This window comes from Triticum urartu, chromosome 6A (genome assembly GCF_056163025.1).
Source record: "Triticum urartu cultivar PI428250 chromosome 6A, HENAU_Tu73, whole genome shotgun sequence".
Taxonomy (NCBI): domain Eukaryota; kingdom Viridiplantae; phylum Streptophyta; class Magnoliopsida; order Poales; family Poaceae; genus Triticum; species Triticum urartu.
In genome coordinates, this window is record NC_141878.1 from 100,266,158 (window position 1) to 100,289,129 (window position 22,972).

General features: G+C 44.8%; 1 protein-coding gene across 1 annotated transcript; it reads left to right on the forward strand.

Moving 5' to 3' along the window:
* Positions 1 to 3,464: 3,464 nt before the first annotated feature.
* LOC125516596 (E3 ubiquitin-protein ligase BOI-like) lies at positions 3,465 to 4,785 on the forward strand. The gene is made up of 2 exons (XM_048681979.2): positions 3,465 to 3,803; positions 3,903 to 4,785. Exons 1-2 carry the CDS (start codon positions 3,498 to 3,500, stop codon positions 4,458 to 4,460), a joined length of 864 nt encoding a protein of 287 aa, XP_048537936.2. The 5' UTR covers positions 3,465 to 3,497; the 3' UTR covers positions 4,461 to 4,785.
* The last annotated feature ends 18,187 nt before the right edge of the window (positions 4,786 to 22,972 follow it).

Consider the following 22,972-nt stretch of genomic DNA (forward strand, 5'->3'; position numbering starts at 1 on the left):
GTTGACATTAAATATATTCTAAAAGTCTGCTAGTCAATATTAGAACCTTTTATCATTTATTTTAATCTCCGGAAAATATTTTCCACCTATATATCAATTCCCTGTATTATCCTGTAAGCCCTAAAACTCTTTCGGTAACCACAAAACGCTAACTGTTTCTCTCGAAATTATGTGTTATGTTCTGGAACTATTCCGGGAATATTTTCTCATAACACTTACTCCACTGACACTCAACAGATTATGATTCCCTTAAGCGTGTGACCCTATAGGTTTGGTAAAACATATACATGAATGTAACTCCCTTTCGTTCAATGATCAATTGTAGATATGTGGACATCCATATTGACCCCTATGAATACATGAATGATATTCGAGTGAACCTTTGGTTATCATATGCTATTCCCTTTGCTTCGTGATACTTTAGAAAACCCGAGGTGAGATATATCGGTATTCTCTTGAGTCATTCTCATGCTCATTATACCGGTCTCCTCATTACCGTTTTTGTTCTTCTTTCTCGTTGACATGTTCCGTCATCCCTGTGACCTAGTCACCTGTGTCTGGCCAGACGATGATGGATGCCGTCACACCGAGAGGGCCCTAATAATAACTCTCCATCATTGGAAGAACAAATCCCACTCTTGAGTCATCTAGCCCCTTGTCATACTTTCCAATGAACCTGATAGTTGTCGTTATGATCACCGTGTTACAGATGACGTTTGAGCAACCCCAAAGTCCATTGTTCGATATGAAGTTACTACGATACTCTCATGGTCTAAGGAAATAAATCATACATCAACTCTCCGTGTTACATAAATAGATTTGTGACAATTACATCTCAAAGTATAACAAACAAGTTGCGTAAATTCATTTTGGGATTATTGTTACATTTAGCAAAATCCCAAGATCCAAAAAGCATGATCACCATGCAACACTTGAGCTAGTCTTAGTCTCCTAGAGGCAAGACTAGGAATCAGGTTTTACCGTTTATCATTCCACATGTGCTTATGAGTTTTCCTCTGGATCACATATTCCAGAATCGTAGCAGTTATAACATAGAATATAAACACTTAATTATAAACGTGGAAATAAATAATGCAATATTATTGCCTCTTGGGCATATTTCTAACACGTATTGCTTTTGGTCTAGTGTGATTAGTTTTTGTTGACAATGGTGACGTCCCGCAGAGAGGGTGGCATTGCGGCTTGTTTTATTCTCCAGTTCCATCTTCGCACGACAAATCTCGAATAGATACGACTTCGTCGGGAAACTTGTATCACCCTCTGGTGTTTGGATGGTATTGGGATTATCTTCTAGCCCTCAATGGTGCTAGCTTCTCTTGGACAATGATCAATCCAGATCGTGGTCGGCGACATTTTCTAGTCTACATTGACAACTTTCAGGATGCTGTTACTACATGCTCTTGGATTTCAACAAAGTTGCTTCGGTAAGACGGATGACAAGGGGCGGCAATGCAGAAGGAAGACAATGACTATTTCTTCAAGGACTTGTCTATAATTTCATATTCTTATAAGGTAGTTATTGTAAATACTAGTACTATTTAATACATGACAATAATGGGCTATTTCCGAAGAAACCTTAAAATATTTTTTTGGGTCGTTAAATATTTTCTTGTAAAGCAAAAAACCATAATGGGCAAGCAGTAATTAGGGATATCAGCTGTAGATGCGGGCCCATGTGTGACATGTCAAATGCCATGCTGCTGCCCCGATCGGCATGCCACGACTTAGAACAAGTCAAAGGTTTATTTTTTTCGCCCTAGGACGGGTTGCGGACATCGCCCTACATGTGGGGCTATTAACATGACGCGTGACATGCCCGCAGTCCCGTGGTCGTCCGTCCGATCACTACTCTCCCAAGCATCTCCCCCTCATTTTCTTCCTGCATTTCCTTCACTTTTCTTAAAAGTGTATCCGTTCCTGCTTTTTTTTTGCTCCACGTTAGGTCTTTTGTTCTTCTTTTCTAGATCAAGCAAATCGTTTCCATGAAATTATTCATGCACCTACATCTTCGTTGAGCGCACATCCTACCTTCTGCACAAAGGTCCATAAGACCGTATAAAAAGGGGGGGGGGGTGGGAGTCCATAAAAAGACGATAAAGGAAAGTAAAATTGCAATATACAGTAATTCGTAATTTCTAACTTTATCAATTCCAATCTCCAAATATAGTGGTTCTCAAATTATTTAGTCATTTGTTATTCTTTTCCAAAGATACGTAAATGGTAGGTTTATTAACGGGCAATTTTTGAAAAGGAGGACCTCCGGCCTCTACATTCACGTTAATTATTTTGTCTTTAACTTTCTTTGTTTTCTTTTTTGAATCATACAGTTTTTTTTATCAAGTTTTGGTTGCAAACCACGTAATCATACGGTTGATTTGTGAATTGTGATGAGTTGTTGCTATTGTAGCATACAGATCAGCACTGTTTTGTACAACTGTACAAGCCATGTGTTTTTATGGCTGGTGACGTGCCGATTCTATTTTGGCGTCGATTTCCTCTAGTAATTGCATTTGTATCCCGCAATTTAAGAGGATGATGTACGAGGGATACACACACACTTCGCAGAGATATTTGACAATTATATAAAAGAATTAATTTTCATCCAAGTATTAAATGTAAAGATCTATATCGGCCGATTTGCAAGAATGAATTGCCGAGGATGGATATCTGTTCTCACCGAATCAGTTAGCTCATTTATTTCCTTCCTAATTTCGAGCCTATACGCTTTAACTTACTTCCTTATTTTCCTCTGTCCTTTTCCTGAACCGTCTACAGCTAGGCAGCCAAAAAACGCCTATATATCCCAGCAGCACATTAAAAGTACGTGCGCTGATTCTGGGAACGCATGCAGTGCATGAACGAACGTTCGTAAGCGATAAAAAAATGCAATTTCCCTTTGCCAAGTCTAGTCTAGCTAGAGATTAATATGTTTTGTTTAATTTGGGTTTCCATACAGTACACACCAGGATTCATGCAGGTTGAAGCAAGTACTCCTCGACGATGCACGCTGATTTGGCGCCAGAACATATATATACGGATTACCGTAAACAAGTATACTACACATGTAATCTCGGCATCTAGCTAGGTTTTCCCTGGGGTTTTGCAAGTCAACCAACCGGATCGATCGTTGGACGCGAACAGAAGCCAGCAATTTGGGTGCATATACGTTGGTTGCAGATTTGTAAAGAAAGAAACACGGTGAATTCTTGGTTTCTACTCCAAATTTAGGAAGATTGAAATGGAGATCCATCCTGAAAAGGAGAGGAGTTATTTGGGGTCAAATATAATCTTCAGTTGCTCTTCTCACTCGACGCCAACCCAAGGCCATTAATACCCCCGCTCGCTGCCAACCTTGCGCGTCGTTTGCCACCCCACCGATCGATGACCCCATCCCTCACCTCTGACCCCGGGAACGCGCCGGCTTGGCTCTATATATAGGGCGTGTCATGGCCATGGACGACCAACGCTTATAGCAGATGATACTCGGAACCGGCCACCACCAACCTGCCGCTGCTCACGGGCTCGCCGCGGGTGCCTCCGCCGCTGCTATGCCTGTGAGCAGTTGGCCTTTGTATGGCTCTGCGGTGCCGAGCCAGCAGGGAGATCACTCGGGCCTCGTCGCGGCACCGATTCCGGCGCCGACGTTGGGCGTCGAGCTTGACGGTGCTCAGGAAATGACCACCAACAACAAGCGGAAGCGCGAGGAGCAGTCGTCGGCGGCGTTTGGCGCGGCCCAGGCGCATCAGCAGCCAATGGTCGTCGACCGCAGCCTGCGCAACGAAGTAAGTGCCCAGATCAAATCGCCACCATGCATGCACTACAGATCCATACTTTGCGTTTGATGCTTATCTAGCTTTGGTTAACCGTAATGGATGATGCAGGCAGAAAGGTTTTGTAATACTTTGGAGGAGGAGATGCGGAGGCATGAGACGCTCATGCTCTCGACCGTGGAGGCCATGGTGGAGAAGCGGCTCTTGGCCAAGGACCAGGAGATCATGCACAACTGGGGCGTCAACTGTGCACTCGGGGAGCGCCTCAGGACCCTCTACATGGAGGCTGAGGCGTGGCGCATGGACGCGCAATCCAAGCAGACCGAGGCCAACGTGCTCCGCGCCGACCTAGAGCGGGCGCTTGCCCAGCAAGCGGTCCGTTACCGTGGCAGTGGCAGCGGTGAAGGTGAAGGTGAGGACGACGCCGAGTCATGCTGCTGGGGGGACTATCACGTGGCATTCTGCGGGGGGGAGGAGGTGGAGACGCCGGTGGTGGAGCCTCCGGTGACAGGAGCCGGAATGTGCAAGGGGTGCAGTGAGAATGCGCCGGTGGTGGTGCTACTGCCGTGCCGGCACCTCTCCATCTGCGGGCCATGCGCGGAAGTAGCGTCGGGGTGCCCATCGTGTGGATGCGCCAAGCAGGGCAGCATCTACATCAACTTATCGTGATGCAAGGGTGTAATAGTTCTTGGAACGCATGAACCGGCCGGCGCCAGGCATCAGACGACGCGCATTGTCGATGAATCGCCGAACATTCATGCATCATTATTTCCGTAGTTTTAGAGTCGACATTTTGTTTCATTCTGAACCTTTTTTCGAGTCGACTTTTGTAAGTTATGTTTTCTTCTACTTCGTTTGTTCTCGACGGGGATGCTACCGCGACGGTTCGATGACGTCGATATGAGCGGATCAGTACCCCTTCTTTTGTTCGGTTTAGGTTTCTTCTTAAGCTATTTTACCATTCATTCAACAAGAAGAAAAAAAGTTTGTACTACATCCGAGCGTTTGCGGTGAGTTACGTGATCGCCGCATCAGAGTGGTGGGGGATGGTGGAGATAGTGTATACGGTTGTGTGGAAATATTCGAGATGGGAAAGATGACACGTATGACTATGGTGGTACAGAAAAGTGATTGCACGAAGGACAGAGGGTGTGCGGCGCCCGGCGGCGCATGGGAGGAGTGGGTGGGTGGCTAAGGTTAGGTTTTAGCAAGGAACCGAAATGAACGGACCAGATTTAGATCCAATGGTCCACAAAGATTGGTTGGATTTATAGAAAAAAATGCTCGGCTGGCAAAGTTGGGTTTGTAAAAATTCATAAAATTGAATGTATAGTAGGAAATGTTTTAATGGCATTCATGAGTGATGAAGAGAAGGTTCGCCACAAAGCGTCACATGTGAGGAAAGGCTGACCAGGGCTAGGGCTTAGATATCTAAAAGGGAGCAGATAGGAACTGATTTTAGATCTAACAAACCAAAAGACTAACTAAATTTTGCATAAACAAAACACTCAGATTCTACATTCAAACCATCAACAAGATACAAGGATATGCTAGAGTACCCTCCTCCTATGGGCATCCTTCCTCGCGAGTGCCTCTCACATGATCTGATCCGCACGCTCTAACGGTACCCATTGGCCAGGAAGCTCGATACTGGGACGGCCTCAGGGCCTAGAAGGCCTGGCTGCAGCCTTGCCTTGGCGATCCATCAAGGGCCCAACTTCTAAGAAAGCTTGATCTTGGCGTGCAAGCCAATAGTTCCCCTGGCAATGTCGTCCAGGGCCCCTATAAAACTTAGTTCTAATCCCCTCTATAAAGCGACGCTAGGGGTAGGTCGAGGGCCTCTGTTCCGTGATTCATCCCTCGGTAGATTTTTATCATCTTCAATCTATAACCACCTCACACGAGGCGTTGTTACCATTAATCCAAAACAAAGTAGGAGTAGGGTGTTACCTCTGCCATGAGGGGTCGAACTTGGGTAAAGCTCATGTGCAATCCCCTCTGGTACTTCCGGCTATTCTCTACACCCTACGGAGGGCACTGGTTATTTTATGCACCATCAGTTGGCGCACCATTCGGCCACTGCGTCGACAGGAGGCCGACTCTTGATCGAATCTAAGATCATGCATGGTGACTTCATGCTAGGCCAGAGCTTTACTTTGGGCTCTCTCATGTTCATCACAAATGGGTCAGTACTTATCCACCTCGACCCGACGCCCATCCCCGTCTGAACCTTCTTCTTCGGCACACTGGTGTTCGTCATCGGCTGCTTTGGCGACTTCGGACTCTATGTTCCACCGCTTCATCAAGCAGCAAACATGTCTTCCGTGAACCTGCGCCAGCAGCAACACCGACCTCCAACCCAGAAAATAACGAGCCTTCTCCAGCAACCCAAAAACACTATGTGATGTCCTCAAAAGGCAGATTCTGAACCGAAACCCTAGGAAAGAGGGTGTTGGGTTTGAAAGGAAAATGAATGCTAATGGATCTTACTGGAAGCCTGAGCATTACCCTAAAACCACATGGGTAGCTACAAAGGAACCTTCAGTGGATCCATCTACCCTATCTTGCTTCACTTGTGCTAATCTTATTGTCATTGATTAATCCTTTGATGCAAACTATAAACTGCTTAAGAATCAGAATGGTGAAGTGTTTGCCAGGTATATTGGTACTAACTGCAGGAATGGGCCACTTATGAAGAAAAGTCTGGGTGCCCAAAAAGTGTCTGGAGAATCTTCCTGTGAATGTCGTCATGACATCACAAGGGAAAAAGACAAACCCTAGACCAGAGGCTTCATATGGTCCAAAGGCTTCATACAGACAGAGAACTCACCTGAATCGCACTAACACAAATGTTTTGCAGGGAAACTATAATTAGGCCTACGAATATGAGCGGGTTTCATCAAACCGCCATGTTCATAAGACCCAGAACTACTCTGCTTATTCTTATGAGTACTATTCTCCACCTGCAAGACTATTTGCTAGGGCTCCAAAGCCAAAGTTCTCAGATGCTGCACTTAGACTCATTGCTTCGAAGCCACCCTTGAAGATGTGGGTGGCTAAGAAAGCTTATATCTCTCTTTTGCAGGGAAAGGTCTCCAGCCGAAAATCAAATGAGTCTGAAGCTATTGCAGGGGACCTAAAACATATTGTAGGGCGCAAGATCAAATGCCCAAATGGTCTTATTATGTATTTTGTTCCCGAGTCGCTTGCTATTTGTCCTATCAGTCCTAACCTGAATTTAAGCTTTCATAATCCACTTGCTCGTCAAATGTTTATGCTTCACAATACTCTTCATGAAGCCTATCCCCCTAACTGCACTGTAGGGTATGGCACCAGCTGCTTCAGAATGGATTATTGATAGTGCATGTACTAATCACATGACTGGCGAACGAAGTCTTCTCATGGACTCAACCTTACGTCCATCTGACAAAAGTCACATCACATTTGCTGATACTGGTAAAAGCAAGGTATTGGGTCTAGGTAGAGTTGCAATCTCAAAGGATCAACACATGGATAAAGTGATGCTTGTTGAATCCCTTGGTTTCAACTTAATGTCTGTCTCAATGCTTTGCGATTTGAACATGATTGTGATATTTGGAAAATATCGTTGCCTTGTTCTAATGGAATCTGACAAGTCTCTAGTCTTTGAGGGGTATCGGCAAGATGATTTGTACATGGTAGATTTCTCAGCAGGACCACAACTTGCCGTATGTCTTCTTGTAAAAGCTTCAGAATGTTGGCTCTGCCATCGGAGGCTAGGGCATGCTGGCATGAGGAACTTGCATACTCTTGCAATGAAGAAGCACGTCATAGGCATCGAGGGTGTCAAGTTCAAGAAGGATCACTTATGCGGTGCCTGTGAAGCTGGAAAGATGACGAGGGCAAGCATCCCTCGAAGACAATCATGACAACGACTCAACCCTTCGAATTGCTACACATGGACCACTTCGGCCCTACTCACTACTCTACTCTTACTACTACTGCTTGTCTCTATGGCTTCGTCATTGTTGATGATTATTCAAGATATACATGGGTGCATATAATTCTCTACAAGACTGAAGTGCAGGATGTCTTCAGACGCTTCGCAAATCGAGCCATGAACAACTATGGCGTCAAGATCAAGCACATCAGAAGCAACAATGGCATTGAATTCAAGAATACCGGCTTCGACACTTATCTCGATACATTGGGCATCACTCATGAGTTCTCAGCTCCGTACACGCCGCAGAAGAATGGCATCGTGGAACGCAAGAACAAAACACTCATTGAGATGGCTCGGACGATGCTCGATGAATACAAGACACCATGTCAACAACCGTGTTTATCTTCACAAGCTTCTGAAGAAAACATCCTATGAACTCCTCACTGGTAAGAAGCCAAACTTCAGTTACTTCAGAGTATTTGGTGCTAGGTGCTGGATCAAAGATCCACATCACACTTCAAAATTTGCACCGAAAGCACATGAAGGTTTTATGCTTGGTTACGCAAAGGATTCGCACTCCTACAGAGTCTTCAACCTCTTTCACTATAAAGTGGTTGAAACTGTGGATGTGCGATTCGATGAGACTAACGGCTCGCAAAGAGAGCACCTCCCAAATGTGCTAGATGAAATTCCACCCAGTGAATCCATCAAGCTTATGGGAACTGGAGAAATCATACTGTCTGAAGTACAGCCTGAAGAGGAACTTATCATCTCTGCACCTAATCAACCTGAAGACAATGCTCAGCCTGAAGACAATCCTTCAAACGATGAAAATGATCAGCAAGAGCAAAATCTTCGTCCAGTTCATCCTCGTATTGTAAATGAAGTACAAATTGAGAAGATAATTGATAGCATCAATGCACCTGGTCCACTCACTCGTTCAAGGGCAACACAACTAGCAAATTTCTGTGGGCACTTTGCATTCGTCTCAATATCTGAACCCAAGAAAGTTGATGAAGCCTTCATGGAACCTGAATGGATTCAAGCTATGCAAGAAGAGCTTCAACAGTTCGAGCTGAATAATGTATGGGAACTGGTAAAGCGTCCTGATCCTCGTAAACACAATATCATAGGCACTAAATGGATATATCACAACAAGCAAGATGAGCATGGTCAAGTTGTCAGAAACAAGGCTCATCTCGTTGCTCAAGGATACACTCAAGTTGAAGGAATGGACTTCTACGAAACATTTGCTCCTGTGGCTAGGCTTGAAGCTATTCGCATACTGCTAGGCTATGCAAATCATCATAACATCCTTCTGTATCAAATGTATGTGAAGAGTGCCTTTCTCAATGGCAAGATTGAAGAAGAAGTGTATGTTGCACAACCGCCTGGTTTTGAAGATCCAAAACGTCCTGACATGGTTTACAAGCTCAACAAGGCACTGTATGGCCTCAAACAAGCCCCTCGTGCTTGGTATGACACACTCAAAGACTTCCTGAAGAGCAATGGCTTCAAACCTGGTTCCCTAGATCCCACACTCTCCACGAAGACATATGATGGTGAACTATTTGTGTGTCAAATATATGTTGATGACATTATCTTCGGCTGCACTAACCAGAAGTACAGTGATGAGTTTGAATACATGATGCAAGAGCAATATCAGATGTCCATGATGGGTGAGCTGAAGTTCTTCCTTGGTCTTCAAATAAGGCAGCAACGCAACGACATCTTCATATCTCAAGAGAAATACCTCAAAGATTGCCTGAAGAAGTTTGGAATGCAAGACTACAAGGGTTATACGACGCCAATGCCTACCAAGAGTCATCTGGATTCTGACGCCAATGGTAAAGAGTTCGATCAAAAGGTATACCGCTCCATGATTAGTTCTTTGCTTTATTTATGTGCATCTAGGCCAGATATCAGGCTTAGTGTTTGCATGCGTGCCCGATTCCAAGCGGCACCAAAGGAATCACATCACTTAGCTGCGAAGCGAATTCTTCGATATTTGGCTTACACCCCAACCCTAGGATTATGGTATCCAAAGGGCTCAAAGTTTGATCTAGTTGGATTCTCAGATGATGATTATGCTGGTGACAAGGTGGATCGCAAGTCTACATCAGGCACATGTCACTTTCTGGGACGATCACTTGTGTGTTGGTCTTCAAAGAAGCAGAACTGTGTATCTCTCTCCACTGCTGAATCTGAATACATTGCTGCTGGATCTTGCTGTGCTCAGCTTCTAAGGATGAAGCAAACACTCAAAGACTATGGCATTCATCTGAAGTAAGTGCCACTCTACTGCGACGATGAAAGCGCCATCAAGATCGCCAACAACCCAGTTCAGCACTCGAAGACAAAGCACATTCAGATCCATCATCAGTTTCTCAGAGATCATGTCATGAAGGAAGATATTGATATCATTCACATCAACACTGAAGAGCAACTGGCAGATATCTTCACAAAGCCCTTGGATGAGAAAAGGTTTTGCAAGTTGCGGTGTGAGCTAAATATCTTGGAATCCTCAAATGTCCTATGATCATGCACACATCCTAACACTCATGCATGTTGATGTCTTAGATGTGCAACACATGAAGTAACATATATCTTCAACTAATGAAGACTTACACTCTAAGTGTGAATACATTAACACGGAATTTGACTTCGGGGCGCCATGATAATTGTGCGCTGTGTATGGGTCTAATACTTCCTATACGGTGGGTAACGCCACCACCAAACTTTTGTTTGGAGTATTTTATGTTGGCGTTACATTTGCAAAGTCTTCGCATTTGGTTTGTCTTCAATATTAACACGGTTTCATGTTTATCTTCACTATATTGATTTGGTCTTATTCGGATATATTCATATGATTGCGTTCTGTCCTCTACAACATTCACTTATAGCTATGTCTTCTCGTTGAATCTTTTGAACTAAGTGAATGTGATCAGTCCCTAACCTTATGCTCCCGTCTCAAATCTATCTATCCAAATCATATGCCTTCTATTGAAACTGTTGAATGTCTTCGCTGTGTCCTTGTCAGCAGAAGATACAGAGACAATTATTAATCCAGGCGTACGTGGAGAAGATGTCTTCGCTGTGTCCTTGTCAGCAGAAGATGTCTTAGATGCTCAATCCTTTTGCCTGAAACCCGGAGAAGCGGGAACGACCACCTGACAATCCAGGCGTACGTGGGAACGTGGAACAACCTCCGATATGTTCCATGAACGCCACGTGTCTTTCAGATGTGAACCGCTAGGGGCTCCTGCGTAATAACGTTGCATCGTCCCTGTCCTTATAAATACTCACAACACCCTAGTCATTATCTCTTCTTCCACTTGTCTTCCTCGCACAAACCGTAGCGCCACCGCTAGCCCTCGACGACGCCAGTGACGAAGCGCTTAGCTGCCGCGACCTCACCGACGCCGTCATCACGCCGGTCGTGGACATCGTCTTCTCCGCCTTCGCCGTAGGTGTCCTCGTCGCCAAGTTAGGGCACGAAATATTGAACTGGTCGGCCTCATCTCCTACTCTGTCTAGCAGTTCCTCGAGTGGTAAATAAAAACTCTTGTAACAGTCTTTTTGATCCGATAGATTCATCCTTTTCAACCACAAGTGGTTTCTGTTGCTACAAAGTTGGATCTATCACGTTCTGCATCTCATAGCATGCCTAGTATGTTCACTTATGCTTCACAAAGTAGTTAGATTCCTCACTTGTACTTATTCGTGGATTCGTACAAATCTGGAACCAACTCTATATATGAGTGATTGTCTTCGCACTATGAGGTCAATGTCTTCTAAACTGATTTATCTTCAAAATCTTCTAAGAATGCATATGACCTCTTCCCCTTCCCTCGCATCTCTAATGCTGTCACAGGTACATGTCCATGGGAGAATCCCTTGGTTCTCATAGTTTGCATTCATTTGCAGAGTTCTTACAGCATCACATAAATTCTCCTGAAGCCAGTTCCTGTCTGACCAGTAGACGGAAGACTTTGACAGTGTTGAAGCCTTTCAGTCTAAACTTCATGACAACAGAAAAATCAGTCAGGAAGGGCGGCAGACAGCACCGTGAAAACACTGCTAAGGACCTACCACCGGATCTCTATGAGTTATACAAGTCAGATCCAGAAGAGACCTATGGAGAACGCAAGAACCAAATCCAATGGATTCGAAGACATTGGGCAGAGGAATGGTTCAAGTACAGATTTTTCACCAACGAATATGCTGAAAAGAATGCCATCAAGGGCCCCTGGGGAGATATTATATACAAAGGTCTTCAGCCCAAGTCGAAGTCCAAAGCTATTGCTCAAGGCTTCTACCCCTGCATGATTCATGGACCGCAGCCTGCTAATGCCGACCCATCCTCTCTGCTATGGTGTCGTGAAGATAATCTCTTTAGGCGCAACTTCCAGTTTGCCAAAACTTCTACCAAAGAGAACAAGAAGTCACTAGGTCTGGACTTCAACCCCGGTCCCTCTGCTCCTCGTGCCGACGGCACACACAATGCTGAACCCAATCTTGTTGGGCCCTTCTACAACTTAGGACTCATCACTCACATTCAGGTTCAAGGGGCAGCCGTGGATCACTCTGCAGATGACGCTGATTCTGACGAAGCGCCTACACCACCGAAGCCTGTGAAGCAAAAGAGACCAAAGGCTTCAAAGCCCTCCTCTGCACCAAAGGTATCATGGGCGAAGCCTCCGGCCACTGCACCTCCTGAAACCAGTGTGCAGTCTGAAGATCTCTCTCGCGTCTCCAAGTCTGACAAGTTGAAAAAGCCCATGCAACCAACTGGTCAAGCATTGACCCCTGCTGCTGTTTTGAGAAACGAGAATGACGCCATTGATCTGTCTAGCAACGACGATCTTGGTGATGATTGTAAGTGCATCTAGTGCCACCCCTAGTTGGTTTTGGAGTATTGACGACAAACCTAGTTGAGGGACTAATGTGTTTGTGAGAATTAGAGGATAACACAGGTAGAAGTCCCTCATTGATTCGGTTTTCCTACCGGAGATGACCCCTAAAAATGTATGAAGACATTGAAGACAAAGGTGGTATGTGAAGACATTCACATTGAAGACTATGACAAGAGAAGACATCGCGTGAAGACTATGGAGCGCGAAGACTTAGTTGTTTTGTCGTTTCCTTTTCTTCTTTGTTGATTCATAGGAACCACCGTACTGTTAAGTGGGGTCCAAGTGAACTAGTCAGAATGACTGAAGTGATGCTTAACCAAAATCATATGTCTTCGAGCGAAGACAGTAAGAGCAAATCTTATCCAGAGCTGGATAAGTTAGCTTTGCTTGTAGCCCAAGTAAAGTTGATGTGTGTGTTTGAAATCTGACCATTGGAGCACGTGTCAGTTCCTTAGTGACCCAGTGTCATTTCGGACAAATCAGGTTGGGTTGCCTAGTGGCTATAAATAGCCCACCCCTTACACCATAAATTGGTTGGCTGCTCGGAGTTAGTGCACGGCATTTGTCGTTTGAGAGCAACCCACCTCAAAGCCTTTGAGAGAGAAATCCTTGCGAGGACAAAGCCCTAAACACCCAGAGCCAAAGAGTGTTAGGCATCACTGAAGTCTTCCTATCTGTGTGATCTGAAGACTTATTACACTTGAGGACTGTGAATCCTCCAGCCGGTTAGGCGTCGCGTTCTGAGCATCCAAGAGTCATTGTGGATCGCCGGTGAACGAAGTTTGTGAAGGTTTGGAAGTCTACCTTGAAGACTTACCAGAGTGATTGGGTGAGGACTGGGTGTCCTTAGCTCAAGGGGAATAAGGCGAAGACGCGGTCTTCTGAGTTAAATCTCAGCCTCCCTAACCAGACGTACAGTTGTCACAACAACTGGAACTGGTCCAACAAATCATTGTCTTCAACGAGCTACTAGTTCTATCCTTCCCATCTCTTTATTTGCAGTTGGTCCTTGTTAAGTCATTGCCTGTTTGCATTATCTTTTTGTCTTCACTGAGTGACTGCTTGTTCTGATTGGCTTCATACTATCTTCCATCCTGATCCATACTGCCTAGCTGCTATTAGTCTTTGTGCTTTCACTTCATTGAATACTTGACTATGGTTTGCCTAGTGTAGTCTACCTTCCACTGCATGGTAATAGGTTTATCTCTATCATTTGTCTTCGAAACTTCCATGTTTTGAAGACTTTCATAAAAATCACCTATTCACCACCCCCCCTCTAGTCGATCACTAGCACTTTCAATTGGTATCGGAGCAAGGTACTCCCTTGTTCTGTGTGATTCGGTTTAACCACCTAGAGTTTAAGCTATGTCGACTGCAGGGATAATCAAAGTCTCCGCTGGGTGCCCCATCTTTGATGGAACCGAATATCCCTACTGGAAGAATAAGATGTGCATGCATGTTGAAGCCATTGATGTCGACCTCTAGTATGTCGTCAAGAATGGCTTCCCCAAGGCTGGTGAAGGTGTCACCACTGCTGATGTCAAGAAGTTTGTTAAACTGGATTCCACTGCCAAGAATATCATCTGTGGTCATCTGACCAAAGGGCAGTATGGCCGTGTGAGAGCTCTGGAAACATCTAAGCTAGTCTGGGACTGGCTCTCCAAGGTCAATGAAGGCGTCTCAACCGAGAGAGATCAAAGGATCAGTGTCCTTCGCAACCTATTCAATCGCTTCAAGAGAAACTACAATGAGAATGTTCAGCTCACGTTTGATCGACTCACTGACATCACAAATGAGCTTCAAGCTCTCGGTGCTACTGAGATCACCAAGCCTGAAATCGTCAAGACACTCCTGAGATCACTTGACAGCTCGTTTGACACCCTAGCCCTGATGATTCAAGAATGTCCTGACTTCAAGACACTCAATTCGTCTGACATACTTGAGAGGCTCAACACACATGAGTTTCAGCTTTCTGAGAAAAGAGACATCTACGGTCCCAACTATGGCCAAACTCGTGCCTTGAAGGCAAAATCTGTTTCCTCGTCTGAAGAAGAATCTGATTGTAGTTCTGATGATCCTGAAGACATTGGAAAGGAGCTTGCTATGCTTGTAAAGAGGTTCCAGAAATTCACCAAGAAGAAAGGCTTCAGAAAGTCCTCACGATCCAGCTCAAGGAATGATGAAGCTTCTGCTCATGACTACAAGAAGAGAACATGCCACAAGTGCAAGAAACCTGGTCACTACATCTCTGAGTGTCCATAGTGGGACAATGAGAACAAGAAGAAGAAGAAGAGCAAGGAATATGATTCTGACGACAAGAAGAAGAAGAAATACTCAAAGTCTTCTTCCAAGTCTTCCTCAAAGTCTTCATCACACAAGAAGAGCTCATCTGGCAAGACTCGTGTGTTTGTTGGCAAGGAAATGGATTCAGAGGAGGAGTCTGCTTCTGAGGAGGCAGAGGTGGAGTCTGAGGAGGAGTCCGATTCTGGCGTTGCAAGTCTAGCTACAACCTACGTTGCCAAGTCCATCTTCAACACTGAAGACAATGACTTCATCACCGACGCCGATGCTAATGACAAGGACAACTCCGCTCCCACCTCCTGCTTCATGGCACGCAGTGCCAAGGTAAACTCACGCACTACTCACTATCAAACATCCAGTGAAGATGACTCTGACTGTGGTTCCAAACCCAGCTACAAAACACTTGCTAAAATTGCAACTGGACAACAGAAAGCTATGGAACATATTCAAAAACTGTTAGACAAAAGCGATGACCTGTTAGACGCTGAAATGACTCGATCTCAGTCCTTAATTGAAGACATAAAAAATCTTCATGTTAAGTATGAGGAACTTGAAAGTCGTCATGAAACGCTCTCAACAACTCATGAAAAGATTTCCTATGATTATCTTCAAAGGAAGCTAGATCTTGAGAAATTGAGAGCGGCTCATGAAGATCTTCAAAAGGAAAACGAGTCACTTCGCGCCAAACAGATCAGTCCCGCTCAGGAAGGATTTGAACCACCATGTCTTAAATGCATTGAGCGTGACAATGCTACTTCTGTTGCTGGATGTTCTACTACTGCTACTGTTGCAATATCTTCAACTGTTGATGTGGTAACTAACCCCTCTGCTGAGGATGCCACTGCTATTGCTGATGAAAATGCTAGGTTGAAGACATTGCTTGAAACAGGGATGTACAAAAGTCTCAAAGGGCATCAGACACTATGTGATGTCCTCAAAAGGTAGATCCTGAACCGAAACCCTAGGAACGAGGGTGTTGGGTTCGAAAGGATAATGAATGCTGATGGCTTTTACTGGAAACCTGAGAAGTACCCCAAAACCACATGGGTTATTGGGAAAGAATCAATATACTTTTAATGTCGAATCGGGATTCACTAAGACAGAAATAAAGCATTGGGTCGAACTCTTCTTTGGTTGCTGCAAAGGAACCTTTAGTGGATCCATCCACCCTATCTGGCTTCACTTGTGCTAATCCCATCGTCATTGATGAATCCTTTGATGCAAACTATAAACTGTTTAAGAATCAGAATGGTGAAGTGTTTTCCAGGTATATTGGTACTAACTGCAGGAATGGGCCACCTATGAAGAAAGTCTGGGTGCCGAAATAGTGTCTGGAGAATCTTCCTGTGAATGTCATCATGACACCACAAGTGAAGAAGACAAACCCCAGACCACAGGCTTCATATGGTCCAAAGGCTTCATATAGACAGAGGACTCACCCGAGTCGCACTAACGCAAATGCTTTGCAGGGAAACCATACTCAGGCCTATAAATATGAGCGTGTTTCATCAAACCGCCATGTTCATAAGGCCCAGAACTACTCTGCTTATTCTTATGAGTACCATTGTCCACCTGCAAGACTATTTGCTAGGGCTCCAAAGCCAAAGTTCTCAGATGCTGCACTTAGACTCATTGCTTCAAAGCCACCCTTGAAGATGTGGGTGGCTAAGAAATCTTAACTCTCTTTTGCAAGGAAAGGTCTCCAGCCGAAAATCAAATGCGTCTGAAGCTATTGTTGGGGACCTTAAACATCTTGTAGGGCGCAAGATCAAATGCCCAAATGGTCTTCTTATATATTTTGTTCCTGAGTCGCTTGCTACTTTCCCTATCAGTCCTAACCTTGATCTAAGCTTTAATAATCCTCTTGCTCGTCAAATGTTTATGCTTCACAATGCTCTTCGTGAAGCCTATTCTCCTAACTGCACTGTAGGGTATAACACCAGCTGCTTCAGAATGGTTTATTGATAGTGGATGTACTAATCACATGACTGGCAAGAGAAGTCTTCTCATGGACTCAACCTTACGTCCATCTGACAAAAGTCACATCATATTTGCTGATACAGGTAAAAGCAAGGTATTGGGTCTAGGTAGAGTTGCAATCTCAAAGGATCAGCACATGGATAAAGTGATGCTTGTTGAATCCCTTGGTTTCAATTTAATGTCTGTCTTAATGCTTTGCGATTTGAACATGATTGTGATATTTGGAAAATATCGTTGCCTAGTTCTAATGGAATCTGACAAGTCTCTAGTCTTTGATGGGTATCGGAAAGATGATTTCTACATGGTAGATTTCTCAGCAGGACCATAGCTTGCCGTATGTCTTCTTGCAAAAGCTTCAGAATGCTAGCTCTGGCATCGGAGGCTAGGGCATGCTGGCATGAGGAACTTGCATACTCTTGCAAAGAAGATGCACGTCATAAGCATCGAGGGCGTCAAGTTCAAGAAGGATCACTTATCTGGTGCCCGCGAAGCCGGAAAGATGACGAGGGCCAAGCATCCCTCGAAGACAATCATGACAACGACTCAACCCTTCGAACTGCTACACATGGACCTCTTCGGCCCTACTCACTACTCAACCCTTACTACTACTGCTTGTCTCTATGGCTTCTTCATTGTTGATGATTATTCAAGATATACATGGGTACATATAATCCTCTACAAGACTGAAGTGCGGGATGTCTTCAAACGCTTCGCCAATCGAGCCATGAACAACTATGGTGTCAAGATTAAGCACATCCGAAGTGACAATGGCACTGAATTCAAGAACACCGGCGTCGACACCTATCTTGATACATTGGGCATCACTCATGAGTTCTCAGCTCCGTACACGCCGCAGCAGAATGGCATCGTGGAATGCAAGAATAGAACACTCATTGAGATGGCTCGGACGATGCTCGATGAATACAAGACTCCAAGGATGTTCTGTCCTGAAGCTATTGATACTGCATGCCATGTCATCAACCGTGTTTATCTTCACAAGCTTCTGAAGAAAACATCTTATGAACTCCTCACTGGTAAGAAGCCAAACGTCAGTTACTTCAGAGTATTTGGTGCCAGGTGCTGGATCAAGGATCCACATCACACTTCAAAATTTGCACCGAAAGCACATGAAGGTTTTATGCTTGGTTACGAAAAGGATTCGCACTCCTATAGAGTCTTCAACCTCTTTCACTATAAAGTGGTTGAAACTATGGACGTGTGGTTCGATGAGACTAACGGCTCACAAAGCGAGCACCTGCCAAATGTGCTAGATGAAATTCCACCCAGTGAATCCATCAAGCTTATGGGAACTGGAGAAATCATACCGTCTAAAGTACAACCTGAAGAGGAACTTATCATCTCTGCACCTGATCAACCTGAATACAATGCTCATCCTGAAGACAATCCTTCAAACGATGACAATGATCAACAAGAGCAAAATCTTCATCCAGATCATCCTCGTGTTGCAAATGAAGTACAGCTTGCAAGGATAATTGATAGCATCAATGCAGCAGGTCCACTCACTCGTTCAAAGGCAATACAGCTAGCTAACTTCTGTGGGCACTTCGCATTTGTCTCAATATCTGGACCCAAGAAAGTTGATGAAGCCTTCATGGAACCTGAATGGATTCAAGCCATGCAAGAAGAGCTCCAGCAGTTTGAGCTGAATAATGTTTGGGAACTGGTTAAGCGTCCTAATCCTCGTAAGAACAATATAATAGGCACTAAATGGATATATCGCAACAAGCAAGATGAGCATGGTCAAGTTGTCAGGAACAAGGCTCGTCTCGTTGCTCAAAGATACACTCAAGTTGAAGGAATTGACTTCGATGAAACATTTGCTCATGTGGCTAGGCTTGAAGCCATACGCATACTGCTAGCCTATGCAAATCATCATAACATCCTTCTGTATCAAATGGATGTGAAGAGTGCTTTTCTCAATGGCAAGATTGAAGAAGAAGTGTATGTTGCACAACCGCCTGGCTTTGAAGATCCAAAACATCCTGACATGGTTTACAAGCTCAACAAGGCACTATGTGGCCTCAAACAAGCCCCTCATGCTTGGTATGACACACTCAATGTTGGGGAACGTAGCAGAAATTCAAAATTTTCTACGCATCACCAAGATCAATCTATGGAGTAATCTAGCAACGAGGGGAAGGAGAGTGCATCTACATACCCTTGTAGATCGCTAAGAGGAAGCGTTCAAGTGATCGGGGTTGATGGAGTCGTACTCATCATGATCCAAATCACCGATGATCCTAGTGCCGAACGGACGGCACCTCCGCGTTCAACACACGTACAGCCCGGTGACGTCTCCTACGCCTTGATCCAGCAAGGGGAGAAGGAAAGGTTGGGGAAGACTCCATCCAGCAGCAGCACGACGGCGTGGTGGTGGTGGAGGAGCGCAGGACTCCAGCAGGGCTTTGCCAAGCACTACGAGAGACGAGGAGGAAGAGGGGTAGGGCTGCGCCAACAGGGAGATTGAATCGTGTGTTGGGCTGCCCCTTTGCTCAAGTATATATAGGGGGAGGGGAGGGGCTACGCCCCCACCTAGGGTTCCCTCCCTAGGGGTGGCGGCAGCCCCCAGATCCCATCTGGGAGGCTGCCAAGGGGAGAGAGAGGGGGGCGCACCTAGGGTGGGCCTTAGGGCCCATCTGCGCCTAGGGTTTGCCCCCTCTCCCCTTGAGGACGCCTTGGGCCTTGGTGGGAGGCGCCCCAGCCCACCTATGGGCTGGTACCTTCCCACTATTGGCCCGTGTAGGCCTCCGGGGCTGGTGGCCCCACCTGGTGGACCCCCGGACCCCTCTGGTGGTCCCGGTACACTACCGGTGATGCCCGGAACAATTCTGGTGGCCAAAACCATACTTCCTATATATCAATCTTTACCTCCGGACCATTCCGGAACTCCTCGTGACGTCCGGGATCTCATCCGGGACTCCGAACAACATTCAGTAACCGCATACATACTTTCCCTATAACCCTAGCGTCATCGAACCTTAAGTGTGTAGACCCTACGGGTTCGGGAGTCATGCAGACATGGCCGAGACAACTTTCCGGTCAATAACCAACAGCGGGATCTGGATACCCATGTTGGCTCCCACATGCTCCACGATGATCTCATCGAATGAACCATGATGTCAAGGACTTAATCAATCCCGTATACAATTCCCTTTGTCTAGCGGTACGATACTTGCCCGAGATTCGATCGTCGGTATCCTGATACCTTGTTCAATCTCGTTACTGGCAAGTCTCTTTACTCGTTCCATAACACATCATCCCGTGATCAACTCCTTGGTCGCATTGTGCACATTATGATGATGTCCTACCGAGTGGGCCCAGAGATACCTCTTCGTTTACACGGAGTGACAAATCCCAGTCTCGATTCGTGCCAACCCAACAGACACTTTCGGAGATACCTGTAGTGAACCTTTATAGCCACCCAGTTACGTTGTGACGTTTGGTACACCCAAAGCATTCCTACGGTATCCGGGAGTTGCACAATCTCATGGTCTAAGGAAATGATACTTGACATTAGAAAAGCTTTAGCATACGAACTACACGATCTTTGTGCTAGGCTTAGGATTGGGTCTTGTCCATCACATCATTCTCCTAATGATGTGATCCCGTTATCAACGACATCCAATGTCCATGGTCAGGAAACCGTAACCATCTATTGATCAACGAGCTAGTCAACTACAGGCTTACTAGGGACATGGTGTTGTCTATGTATCCACACATGTATCTGAGTTTCCTATCAATACAATTCTAGCATGGATAATAAACGATTATCATGAACAAGGAAATATAATAATAACCAATTTATTATTGCCTCTAGGGCATATTTCCAATAGTCTCCCACTTGCACTAGAGTCAATAATCTAGTTCACGTCGCCATGTGATTAACACTCATAGGTCACATCGCCATGTGACCAACATCCAAGAGTCTACTAGACTCAATGATCTAGTTCACATCACTATGTGATTAACACTCAAAGAGTTCTGGGTTTGATCATGTTATGCTTGTGAGAGAGGTTGCAGTCAACGGGTCTTGCCATATTCAGATCCCTATGTATTTCGCAGAACTTTATGTCATATCATAGATGCTGCTACCACGTTCCACTTGGAGCTATTCCAAATTGTTGCTCCATTATACGTATCTGGTATCTCTACTCAGAGCTATCCGGATAGGTGTTAAGCTTGCATCGATGTAACTCTTTACGTCGAACTCTTTATCACCTCCATAACCGAGAAACATTTGCTTATTCCTCTAAGGACAATTTTGACCGCTATCTGGTGATCCAGTCCTAGATCACCTTTGTACCCTCTTGCCAGACATGTGGCAAGGCACACATCAGGTGCGGTACTCAGCATGGCATACCGTATAGAGCCTATGACAAGAGCATAGGGGACGACCTTCGTCCTTCCTCTTTCTTCTGCCGTGGTCAAGCTTTGAGTCTTACTCAACTTCACACCATACAACTCAGGTAAGAACCCCTTCTTTGACTGATCTATTTTGAACTCCTTCAAAAACATGTCAAGGTGTGCGTTCTTTGAAAGTATCATCAGGCGTCTTGATCTATTTCTATAGATCTTGATGCCCAATATGTAAGCAGCTTTATCCAGGTCTTCCTTTGAAAATCACTCTTCAAACAACCGTTTTTTGCTTTCCAGAAATTCTACATTATTTCAGATCAACAATATGTCATCCACATATACTTATCAGAAATATTGTAGTGCTCCCACTCACTTTCTTGTAAATACAAGTTTCTAACAAACATTGTATAAACCTAAAAGCTTTGATTACTCCATCAAAGCATATATTCTGACTCCGAGATGCTTGCTCTAGTCCACAGAAGGATTGCTGGAGCCAGCATACCTTTTAGCATCCTTAGGATTGTCAAAACTTTTATTGTATCACATACAACTTTTCTTACGAAAACTTGGTAAGAAAACTTGTTTTGACATCCATCTGTAAGATTTCATAATCGAAAAATACAGCTAATGCTAACAGGATTCTGACGGACTTAAGCATTGCTACGGGTGAGAAATTCTCATCGTAGTCAACTCCTTGAGCTTGTGAAAAGACTCTTTCCCACAAGTCAAGCTTCATAGATGGTAACATTACCGCCCACGTCCATCTTCTTCTTAAAGATCCATTTATCTCAATGGCTTGCCGATCATCGGGCAAGTCCACCAAAGTCCATACTTTGTTCTGATATATGAATCCTATCTCGGATTTCATGGCTTCTAATAACCATTTGTCGGAATACGGGCCCACCATCGCTTCTCCATAGATCGTAGGTTCATTGTTGTCTAACAACATGATGTCTAAGACAGGATTACCGTACCACTTAGGAGTAGTACATATCCTTGTTGACCTACGAGGTTCGATAGCAACTTGATCCGAAGCTTCATGATCACTATCATTAACTTCCTCTTCAACAGACGTAGGCTCCACAGAAAACATCTTTCTGTGTTGCATCACTCTCTGGTTGAAGTAAAGGTTCGACAACCTCATCAAGTTCTATCTTCCTCCCACTCAATTCTTTCGAGAGAGAAACTCCTTCTCGAGAAAGGACCCGTTCTTAGTGACAAACAATTTTCCCTCGGATCTGAGATAGAAGGTATACCCTACTGTCACCTTTGGGTATCCTATGAAGATGTGTTTGTCCGCTTTGGATTCGAGCTTCTCCGGCTGAAGCCTTAAGCATCGCAGCCCCAAACATTAAGAAACGACAACTTTGGTTTCTTGCCAAACCAATGTTCATACGACGTTGTCTCAACGGACTTAGATGGTGTCCTATCTAAAGTGAATGCAGCTGTCTCTAATGCATAACCTCAAAATGAAAACGGTAGATTGGTAAGAGACATCATAGATCGCACCATATATCATAGGGTTCGATTACGACGTCCGGACACACCATTACCTTGTGGTGTTCCCGGTGGCTTCAACTGTGAAACAATTCCACAATGTCTTAAGTGATTGCCAAACTCATAACTCAGATATTCTCATTGATCAGATCATAGGAATTTGATCTTCTTGTTATGATGATTCTTAA

Coding starts and splice junctions, on each gene's coding strand:
- LOC125516596 (XM_048681979.2), top strand. CDS start 3,498: ATGATACTCGGAACCGGCCACCACCAACCTGCCGCTGCTCACGGGCTC. Junction 3,804..3,902: donor ACCGCAGCCTGCGCAACGAA/GTAAGTGCCCAG, acceptor TGGATGATGCAG/GCAGAAAGGTTTTGTAATAC.